Below are 11,956 nucleotides of genomic sequence, written 5' to 3'. Positions count from 1 at the left end.
TCTTAAGTAAAAAATGCTCTTAAAATATCATAGTATAGTAAGGCTTAAAAACATAAAAAAACTTGATAGTAGAGAAAGGCATAAAAATGTCATAGCACAATAAGGCATAAAACATCATAGTATAGTAAGACATAAAAACTTCAATTAATGTCATGGAATTGTAAGGCGTATAGAAACATCAAAAAAACGTCATAGTATAGTAAGACATAAAAACGTCAAAAAACTTTGTGGTAAAGAAAGGCATAAAAATATCAAACTACGTCATAGCATAATAGGACATAAACCATCATAGTATAGTAAGGCATTAAATGTCATAGTATAGTAAGGCATAAAAACGTCAAAAACATCATAGTATAGTAAGGCATAAAAACATCAATAAATGTCATAGAATTGTAAGTCATAAAACGCCATAGTATAGTAAGTAATCAAAACATCATAGTATAGTAAGGCATAAAAAGAGACCAACTTATGACCAGCTGAAAATCACTGACCTCTAGGTGTTTAACTTCTCACTGTGTTGTGTTGATGTAGAAGTGTACCATAGGGAGTGGCAGTACACTGTGACATCATTGTCCGGACGATTTACAGACTACACTTCTAACCACACCCAGCAATGAAACACCACCTTTCAGCCTATTGCTAAGTTACTCTCATGAGTAAAAACCTGCTTCAAAGCCAGTTTTAAAAAAGTAGTGATTGTTGGAGGCTCCAGCTGTAACCTGCTCCACTTGTGTTATGTAGGGCCAAATATGTAGATTTTACTCTTCAACACAGGATGATGAACATGTGATGATTCTCTCACATTTACAGCTAACGCTAAATGTTCAGACTGACTGCTCATATGAAAATATCACACTACAAGACGGCACAGAAAGATGTGGCGAAACTTATCAGGGTCAGGTAGTGTTTAGTAAGACCATCTTAAAACAGCATTAAATGTCAGAGACCTAACGTAAATAAGCACACCAAGCACATATTTTCATCACAGTTAAGATTTATTTCATTCAACATTTCACATTACAAATATTTAAAAATTATGCATACTGTTATAAATAGTTGGCTGCAAACAATTAAATAACATTAGATTTTTCTTTTTCGTTTCACTAGCACTTCTACAGACCAACTCCTAGAAATATGGACATATCCGTATTACATAACTTAATTAGAAAGGAAAATACAAAAATAGGAACTTATAAAGTGAAATGACAATAAAAATTAAGGTGATATCTTAAGTAAAAAAATGCTATTAATAAATACAACAACCTTCCCATACACAGTTAAAAACTATTGAAATCTTGCCATTAAGTAACATCATTAAACAGACAAATATTTAAATATTTATTTTCCTTCAGAAAATGTGAACCATATATTGTGGAGCACAATATAGCAATTAGTAAAAACTAGACACTTTAACATATTAAAAGCTTCACCTCAAAAATATAACAAAAATCTGATCAAAATTATAAAAATCAATTATACATTCCAATTAAAAATATACCAATAAACAGCTAAATACATTGTTGACCTAATAATTACAATGCAATCAATCACAGTAGCTTAAAATAAACAAAATAAGCAAATGAGCACAAAACCTTTAATGTTTTAAAAATAACTTCAATTATTTATATTAGTACAAATAGTTTGATTTCTTTTCTTTTTTACAAACACCAGCATGAAAAGGATTACAATAACAGTAGAAAATGACTGTGAAAAACATATTAACATCTTCTTTAATTAAATGTCTGCAATTAAAAATGGCATTAAAGAATTACATTGCAAAGAGTCTTTATCTGGAAAAAGGTTCAAAAGAAGTATTGCACATAACAACTTGAAGTTAACTTGCAACATTTACCACATTCAAGTCTTTAAGCTCCCCTTCCTCCAGATAGGTCTATATAAGATCACCTCGACAGACAGCGGGGATGAGTTCTCAAGTCTTTTAAACAGTGTTCTATAAGGATGCTCAAAGTCATGCACTGCCAAATCGATTTTAAGTTAGATTCTGTCTTGTTTCTCGTCTTATCTCTCTGTCATGTGCATCCTGCAGAGGTCTGCGAATGGGGAAGCAAGGAGATCAACACATGTGGAGGGGATGTGGGGAGGAGGGTGAGGTGAGGTGAGAGTGGGTTTGGGGGGTGTCCTTATAACAACTTAATAGTTGAGAAACATTTGGTGCACACCACAACAATTAATTTTAATAGCTAATTCATGTACTTGTCATTTTCTCTTTTTTGTCATGCATGCTAAGGATTACAATAGGTGCTAGTTGGCAAGTTCAAGAATATATATATACTTTTTTTTTTTCAAATATTAAAATATCTAAACACCAAACATCCATTCTTGTGATACGAGATTCAGCGTTAAGCGTGAACCAAATTTTGCATTCTCCTTATAATAAGTTATGCTCCATCTATGGAGAGGAAACCAAGACAGAAGTTACCATTTCCAACTAGTATAGCCATGTTTAGAGACATTAACATCAATTTCAAATTACAACTTGTTTATTTTTTTCTCTCGCCATGCTGTAATTGACCAGATTGACTGGAAACATCTAGTGTACGAAAAGCTAAGACCAAGAGAGCAATACACTTTGGTCTCTCCTCTGCAGATCTGAAGTCGCATCAACACAAGTGCGCACTTAGTTGTAAAGATTCCTCAGCACTGAAATGTATAAAAAGCATAATTGAAAATAATATATATTGAAATCACTCAACTTTTTTTCTTAAAATGAACATTTCCATATATGCAGATCTCTCAGTAACAAAAGTACAAAAGCTACCTTTCACAATGTGAAAAATTGAGGTATTGCAAAAAGGAGTTTCCCCATTTGTGAAAAATGTGCCTAAAATGACTGTTGGAAAAAGAAAAAATATTTAGAAAAGTAGTGCATAATAAATGTTTATATGTGCATGACAAAATAATTTAGCTAGAAAACACTGTACCAAAAATCAGCAGGCCATGTATAAAATAATCTTTTTTTTTCATCTCATTTAACAGCAAATTCTTCACAAAGTGTTTTAACTTCTAAAATGCTCACCCACCACACCCACAAAACTAATGTCCAGGGTGCAAAACTGGTGCAAACGACACCATGCCGATATGAGGATTCTCACTAGTGTGTATAATCAAGTTTCTGTACTAACTCCCTGACATATTTAAATGCTCGGCTAGTAGGATGCCACTGAGTGACCTAAAACGTCAAACAAATGTGAGGATTAGTTTTACTTTCGCTGTGTTGATGTGCACTTTATGTTTTCCCAAACACGCAGACCTATTTGAAATTAAAAAAAAAACTAGTGCCAGCGTGCACCTCCATTTTGGGCTACGGAGAGTGTGAGGCCTTGTGTGTGTGTGTGTGTGTGTGTGTGTGTGCGTGTGTGTGTGTGTGTGTGTGTGTGTGTGCGCGTGTGTGCGCGTGTCTGTGTGTGTGTCTGCGAGCCCTGTTGTTTTTCCACTGGTGTTCTAATGGGTTTTGACTGCAATACATATAAATATATCATCAAGGCCAATCTTTGGTTCGCTGGAGTCCATCAGGGCTTGACAGTTAAGTAAAACTGGGTATAAGTGACAGATTCTTGAAAAAATATATATGAAAAAAACATCCTTGAGGAAATGAAAAAAGAAAATAAGAATAAAAACCTAGACAAGAAATGAGCTACAGTATGACCCACTACTGCACAGCCATCTTTGGTTCCCAAAAGCCACTGGGTACAACCGACTGGACCTGCAATCTAGTTATCAAGAGCAAACTGCATGTGGGTCACAAGTGTGTAGTAGTAGAGCACACTGCAGAGACTATCTTCATTTATGCTTCAAAAACACTGGATGCTGAGTTGGATTAACTTGGCAGGAGAAAGGATAGAGGGTTCGCCGACAGGGCAGATCCCTCCATGACTCAAATGTGTGCTGACGATTCGGAAATCAGATAAACTTTAAATTGCTTCTTTAATTAAATGTCGCTGACTGTTGGATGCAAAGTAGTAATTTTTCATTAAAGACTTGGGAGAATTGCACAAATGCATTTAAAAAAAAAAAAACGAACAAAGACAGGCAACTCCCGTTTGGCGGTAGCCCCTGTGAAAACTGCAATAAAGGCTGCCCACGCAACCAGCCTTCTCTCGAGGAGTTACTTTAGCCTCAGTCCTGAAAGATCTGTATCCAAGCTCCACTGTGTGCAGACACAGAAAGTGGGTTTTGATCCGTGAATGAGGCCCTACCCTCTGTTAGCTGCTAGCTTAGCAGCAGGGGCCACAGGCAGACATGAGGAGGGGGGGAGTGGGGCTGGATTTATCTCTTTAGCAGTAAGCCTGTCTGTCTCTCCTGTAGCCTCCCTACGCCATACATTCCCCTAATACACTGTATACTGTACGATGCTCTGCTCTGTCCTTAGCACAACCCTGGGTTTGATTACAAAAATAAGGAGGTGATGAAGCAAGTGAGTACAAAACTGTACCAGTCACATCAGACACTGCCTGTTACATCACTTCCCTTTGATTACACTTCTAAGGAAAGGAGAACAGCAGCAGGTGATGATGGTTTCTTTCTTGCTTTCTTTCTTTTTTTTTTTTTAACCTGTATTCGGCACATTAGCAGCTGAGTTTGAGGTATTAGTTTTTGCATGTCAAAATGGAGATCAAAACCCAAATATGTGTTGCTAAAATTTTGTTGTGATTTTCAAGTAACATCAAAATATTTGTATGGTCTTGGAAATCATAAAAAAAAAGAGAGGTTAAAAAATTTTGATCTGGGAGGAAAAAAAGAATCCATTTCTTTCTGCAGTGGGCCCTTTCTGTTCGTCAAAGTTAATTAAGATTCAGCTTTGGTTAACAACTAAGGGTCTCATATAGCGTATCTGCACTCTTTGAATTGGAAATAAGTGCACTCTTCTTTAGCAACACCTTTTTCAATTCACATTTGCTCTGGAGCCTCTTGTATCAATAAACTTAATCACACCTCTCAGAAAGAAATAGCCAATGAGATACTGTTTCAACAGCATTTGCTCTGGAGACTCGATACAAAACAAAAAGCAAACAGCTCTGCTACAAAACAAGTCTGTCAAATGCCAAATTAACATTATTTGTTTTGGGGCCTCTTGTATCGAAATTAAAATCAAATACATTGTTTAGAAAAATATGCCAATTGAATAGCAGAGTACCATATCACACCTCAAACTTTCCTATATATGTATTTTTTGAGAACTAATAAAAATATTTCAAAAATCAAACGCATAAATAAAATTATGTTACACATCTTTTTTCCTTGCTGGACATATTTGGATATAATTCCAGTTTTTCTTTTCTATCTTCAAAATATAGATATATATTAACTTAACAAAATGAGAAAAAGGTTCGGTGAAATTAGAGCAAAAAGGAACCAGCAACAGAAAAGTGCATTTATTTGTACAATGATTTGCGACTCCTGCACTACCTGCCCTCCTGCTCCCCTGTTGCCTCTCCCTCTCTGTCTTCTGCTCAGTTCCAGCGGAAGGAGATGTGACGGGGTCGGTCGCCTCCCTCCTTCACCAGGGGTTTGTGAAACTCTCGTCCGGCGCGCGAGTGGATGGCCGCCCAGCAGTACTCGCAGTAGTACTGCAGACAGGTGACGTTGGCGCAGAAGAACGGTGCAAACTTGCCGCCGCAGCGAGTTCCCTGGCACTCATCGCACAGCTGGTCATCCAGCACGTATGGCTTCACTTCCACCTGCAATCAGAGGTGGGAATGATTTCATCAGCAATGTTATTTTCTTTATGAATCCTGTTTCTGTATCCCCCACTTCTTAGTATAAGTATATGATTTCTATTTGGTGGACTACAACATAGAAAACTACTGGTAAGAATTTCTTATAAAATAACCACATTATAGCTGAAGAGATTTTCATAACAGTTGGGCAAATGATGAAATTTGTGGATTTCAAACTCCATTTCAAGATCATACTGAATTTCAAAACACCTTTTACTTGCTTTTTCAACTGTTCAGTGATGAAGAGTTCTGCTATTAGCAAGTGAATGTCACCAAGGCACCCAGTCTACAAAATTTGCACACCAATTATGCAAATGAGAAAGCTGCATACTTATATCATGAAAATACTTCTACACAAAATATTTCTGTTGGATTTCTGCTGAAATTAACTTGTTCCCTCACGTCTATTGTGCAAATGTGAATATTATTTGTGTCGATTACAAGCCACTGTAGGCTGTGCGGCAGACCTGCAGATATTACTTTAATTCCTTGGCTGCTGAGGAGTGGGTGGTAAGACATTGTTAGGCTTAGCTCACAAGTGCATTTGCATCACCCAAGTGTACACTGTGTGTGTGTGTGTGTGTGTGTGTGTGTGTGTGTATATATGTGTGTGTGTGTGAGAGACTGTAAGGTCATTACATACAGCCAACTGGTGAGACTGAGTAGTAGTGGTGCGCACAGACCTTTTTTCACACACTTTCACATTTGGACATACAAACAAGAAATGTATTTTAATGATGGATAAATTCAATTCAGCGGTGTAGGTATTGTGCATGCTGGTTCACTGGCATCAATTAAAGAGAATGGAGCCATCATTAATGTCAATAGTTACACCTTTGCTCTCCCTATGTCTGCTGTGAAAATGGCCCAGAACAGGTTGTTGCAGAACAAGTTGAAGCTAACAGCCAAAAGATGGCTTTTTATTTTCCTGCAGTGGTCTCCTGGAATAATCTGCCTTACATCTCTCTGTAACTTCAGCACTGTTCTCATTGACCGCCATGAATCTGCGTCTTTTAACTGAATCTTTGTTAATTATGTCCCACTAACGACCATGTCTGTTACTGTAAGTTTACTTCTCATTGTAACTGTTAACAGAACAGTGTTATAAATAAGCATGTACGCTCATCCAGCCTGCCCTGCACTGCAGAAGACGAAAGATTCAGTAAAAATAAATAAGAACGAAGACGGATTCAATTCTTAAAGTCATTTGAGAGAAACAGAGCAGGAAGTGAGCTGTGGGGAGACAAATGACGAAAGACAGGGACCAAGAGCGTAGGCCGAAAAAACACCGAGTTCTCTATTCTTTCAGCTCACCCGTTTATCGATTTCTCCATGCTGCAGCTGTACAAAGCGAGCACTGATAGCAGCAATGTAGCTCTGCTGATTAGAGAAGGCGACACGCCCCGCTCCCTTGGGGTACTTCAGTTCAGGGTCTGTGTCAATGCCAGCGTAGCAAACTCCACCGTACAGGCGGTCCATGATCATGGCCAGCTCCACTGCAGAGGGGAGAAAGAGACGCATTGAAAGAGCTGAGCAACATATTTACAAAAACAAGTCTGACACACAGAGACGTGAACATAATGACAAACCCTCTTGCAAAGTTGAACAATTCCGCGCACGCGCACACGCGCGCACGCACACACACACACACACACACACACACACACACACACACACACACACACACACACACACACACACACAGTCCTAGTACTCATGTCTTTGTAGACAGTGAACACAAACACTGTAAGCTGATGTGGGTTGCTTGATGCAAATATGAGGGCAGTGCCCTGTGGACAGCTGCTAAAATGGCTGCATTAAATCCCAACAAGTTTATTTGCAGTCTTTATTGTGTTATTCTTAACTGCTGTTAACAAATATTCATGGGGCAGGGGGGGAGAAGTGACCCTAAAATGAACAGTTTAGCTTTACTTGTTAAAAACAAGTTAAATGGCAGGTTTTTTTCCCCCAATATGTAGATTTTTCACAAGTAAATTTAGACCCAGATATTGCACAGGGTCATAAATCATTTAATGCACCACAGGGCCTCATGACCTTGATCATGACCATATATGTAGCACAGCAACCAGAAGAGCAGCAAACATGAGCACGAACTACTCATGATGTCGGTATAAGGATAAAAAGGAATTTAATATTCAACACAGCACAGCGTGCCTCAGAGCACTTCCTGTTAGGACCAGTTTAGGTCAGCACCTCTTTTAGCTCTACCCTCCAGCAGACCTAATGCTTATTATGAACACAAGCTGATCACACCGCAGTGTCTTCCAGAGAAAAGATTTCTGCCTACAGCTGGCACTTCAAATATTGGGAAGAAATAAAGCAGAAGTGAAGGGGCAACTTAGCTTATTTGTGGCTTACAGTATAAACATAGGCACAAATATAAAATGAAGAGTATTGAAAAAGAGATGTACTGAAAAGGTGACTGAACATAAGGAAAACAAAAACAACAGTGGGAACATTTTGAAGGCCTTTGATAAATGATTCAGCCAGTATGCACAGTATATACTTCAAATGTAAATGTTGCCAGTACAAACACATTTGTTGTTAATTCACCCGGTGGAGAAAGTGTCTTATAAATTAGGGATACCTGCACGGAGTGGACGAGGGACACCTCCCACAAAGATGGTTTTCCTCGGGTCCAGAGGCTGAGATCCATCCATCACAAAATCGCTGTCGTTCAGGTTCCACGGGCGGATCTGGACCTGTCACACACAAAACCTACAGGTTTCAGCAGCTAGTAATAAACAGCACTAAAGTCAAGTCAAAGTCATAACCACACATTTCACGGAGTTCAGTGGAAACAGCAATAGATGTGTGCAGGCAGGGGTGTTTGTGTGCGGGTTTCCACTGACCGGCTTGTCTTTGATGGTGGGGCTAGACACACAGAGGTACAGCTTGCCGTCCTCCTCGATGCAGGCATCAATCAAAGCCTGCACTGAGCTCTCATCCTGGAACAGCAGGAAGGCATAGCCTGCACAAAATACAGCAGGGTTATTCCTGCCACTGGGGACTCGAAGAACTGACAAAGAATCATGTTGGAATTTAGTGCTCTGATTACTGAGACTCAATGTTTGATCGTGACATACTGCATTCACAGCAGGGGGCCATAAGCTTTTACAAACAGACAAACAGTCCAGACATGGTTAACAAATGCTTCAGATAACAGCCTGAAGACAAAGACCAGACAGCACAGATGCATACATGTTGATAGAGGGAGCACATCATCGAACATATCTGCCTTTCTTTAATGCAGAAAGATGTTCTGTTAATTTTACACCAGAAACAAAGACAGACAGACAGTAAGGCACAATATGAAGAACCTCGGATGACAATTTCTCATACCTTTGGGGGGGAAATAGGATTTGCTCTCAGCTTTGTGAGGCCAGTCCACAAACAGGTGTCCAAAACGCCGGAAACTGGCTGTTATCTCATCTGAAATAAAGTAGATTTACAGGTTTATACTCACTGTGCAGTAGGATGCTTAACATGTTTTCAGGTGTAATTTTAAGATAAAAGTTTAAATCATCACAGACGCTGACCCAAATTGCCGAGAAATTATATCATTTTGACTGTAATTCAACTACTGTACCTTCATCTATATCTGGGGGCAGTCCTCCGACAAAGACCTTGCGTGAGTAGCGTTCGACGCGCTCTCCGTTCTGGTGTGGAAAGCAGTGTGGAGATCCCAGGCCCGCAAGACCCTGATCGCCACGTTCGTCATCGGGGAAACCATCCTCCATGGGGAAGAGAGAGGAGTGGCCTGAGATGGAAAGAAGGAGAGCAGGAGCGGTTTATTTCCTGAGGAGAGAACTAGGAGTAAAAATAGAGGTGGGGTCCGTGTTGTCATGGTAACACTAGAGCAGTAATGACAACTGTATTTTATAACACTTTTTGTCACCTGGCTGGTGATGGGTGGAAGGGGAAGAGATAAAGAATTTCTTTTAGATTTGTCTTGATCTGACATCATTTATTTGTATGTTTGTAGGATGTAATGCACCTTACTGAGGATGCTTTAAAACATACAGCATTTCATTTATTTCCCTGAGCGTGTGTGTGGCTTAAATACCATCTGGTGAGAAGAAAATATGGTAAATATTTCTATAACTCTTCAGCATCTGCAAATGTGTTCAGAAGCCTGCAAATATTATGAACATGCTGCTGTCTGGGGGAAAAAAAACACACGGAGGAGTGAAGAGTAACAAAGGAGAAACAAATATAGACGTAATCATGAAAGTCAAGTCAAATGGTTATAAGATAATTCCAGTGTAGTCTAGCATGTAGCAAGTATAAATTACCATTTGAAAGTACTATTAGAGTCATATCCAAAGTAATTGGACTGGATGAAAAACAAAAAGTAAGAAGAGAACAGAATGTCACGTTATGTGTTATTTTGAGTAGATTCTTAATTAGGTGACGTGCCTCACGCGCAACCAGCAACTGTAAAGTCTGTGGAGAAGTGAAGAAACGCAGCAGTGAGTGAGTCTAAATAGTTTTGCAGTGGACTGGGCATGTGTGTGTTATAGAGGTTAAGCCCTCGCGCCCTGAGCTGCTTTATAAAGATTTATGCAAGGGAGTTAGCCTCAGATTACAGTATGTGATGTGCGCGAGCTCGTACGAGTGTCTGTGCCTGGCCATGTGTCCGTGCCTCTGTTGCGCTGCGTGTAAATCACATACTACACTTTGTTTGCCTCATTAACTTTCAGCTAAATGTGACACCGACAACTTGTACTGTCTGACTTAACAATGTTGTAACGTGTGTGTGTGGAAATGAGACAATGCAAGCAGATTCGAGCATAATGAGGGACACACACACTAAAAGGATGAAAGAAGCATAAGATCAATTCACAAGCTCTTAGCGAGGCTCGACATTTAGACGATCATGCAGACAAACATGTCACTTCACTGTACAGATAAAAAGCATGGGGGCGTTCAAAACTTATATGAGCTTATGAACAACAACCCAACACCACCATAACCAATAAAATCATAATATAACAGTTTAACATGACAAAATCAGTCAAAATATTGAGACACACAGTTTAATTTATGCTGAAAAAGTGACATAATATATCCATGATTATATGTTACCTCGTCTCCTGCTATAATTCCTGGCTGCATGTGGAGTAAGGACAAATCAAAGGAGAGGATGATTATTAAAAGATGCATAATACACTACACTAACAGAAGTGCCAGGTGGTCTATAACAATGGGGGGATGTTAAATTGCCTCCCAGCCTGTCCTTTATTTTATTAATCAGCTGTGAATCATAATGAGTCTGCGGAACTGTCAACATGTTCTTTTAGTGACACCAGAGTATCAAGTTAAAGTACAGTTTCTGTTTTTTTAATACGGGAAAGTGTGTGGGCGGACATTTCAGTGAATTACTTACAGATTGATCATGTCACACACAAGGATTTTGTCTCAATGCGAATGTGAAGAGACACAAAGAAGGCAAAGGACATATCAGTATGACAGAAAGCTCAGCAAAACAGTAACAATAAAAATAATAATAATTCCTAAAGCAATAATTCAACACAGACGCTAGGATAAGAACATTAGACAAGGCAACTGAGAACCAAAGTGAATATAAAAATGTTTTCTGAAGAGCTTCGAAAACTGATGCTTTGACTTTGCTGACCTGAGTTTCCAAGCAGGCCATTCTGAACCCTGGTAACCTTGACAGAAATAGCACAGTAACCTTAACTCTACTCGGAAAATAAGAAATAGTCATGAGGCTCCCTGCTCAGTTCCTAACCCACAGTAAGCAGCCTTCTCAAGGAGAGAACAGATGACAGCAAAGAAGCTTTCGTAACTTTTTTTTTTTTTTTTTTTTTTTAAATAATCCTTCTGGAAATAAGTAGAGTAGTGCAGTAACCTTTATGTGTAGGAGAATTGTGAAAGTTTTTTCTTATTCCTGTTTCTATGATGCCGATGACATTATCAAAATGCCTCAGTTCCACTACAGAAATATCCCTTCACTGTTAAAAGCCTTGATGTAGCTGCAGATAAAATTTCAGTAGTAAAGGAAAATGAAATGAAATCATTTATAATTTTCTCTGAATCAAATAAATTTAGCATTTTACTGGTTTTTGTATTGCCACTTTACAGATTAACCCTGACTAGAGCAGCTTCATAAACGCAGATAACAACTGAGGCTTTAGTCCAACTCTCGAGTTCCTCAAGACAGGCTTAGTGTG

General features: G+C 38.8%; 1 protein-coding gene across 1 annotated transcript in view; it reads right to left on the bottom strand.

Moving 5' to 3' along the window:
* Nucleotides 1-976: 976 nt before the first annotated feature.
* The window catches only part of cpeb4b (cytoplasmic polyadenylation element binding protein 4b), a 32,319-nt gene continuing 21,339 nt past the window's right edge, over nucleotides 977-11,956 (bottom strand). The window contains exons 5-10 of the mRNA XM_023429359.2: nucleotides 9,349-9,519; nucleotides 9,102-9,191; nucleotides 8,612-8,730; nucleotides 8,347-8,461; nucleotides 7,053-7,234; nucleotides 977-5,699 (exon numbers count right to left, since the gene is read on the bottom strand). Of these exons, the coding sequence (XP_023285127.1) occupies nucleotides 5,472-5,699; nucleotides 7,053-7,234; nucleotides 8,347-8,461; nucleotides 8,612-8,730; nucleotides 9,102-9,191; nucleotides 9,349-9,519 (905 nt within the window). The 3' untranslated portion in view covers nucleotides 977-5,471. The remainder of the gene's footprint in view (nucleotides 5,700-7,052; nucleotides 7,235-8,346; nucleotides 8,462-8,611; nucleotides 8,731-9,101; nucleotides 9,192-9,348; nucleotides 9,520-11,956) is intronic.

The sequence above is a fragment of the Seriola lalandi genome, unplaced genomic scaffold (genome assembly GCF_002814215.2).
Source record: "Seriola lalandi dorsalis isolate HSWRI2012SDOR001 ecotype SW California unplaced genomic scaffold, Sedor1 jcf7180002054893, whole genome shotgun sequence".
In the NCBI taxonomy this organism is placed as follows: Eukaryota; Metazoa; Chordata; class Actinopteri; order Carangiformes; family Carangidae; genus Seriola; species Seriola lalandi.
This window is presented reverse-complemented; position numbering and strand designations above follow the sequence as displayed.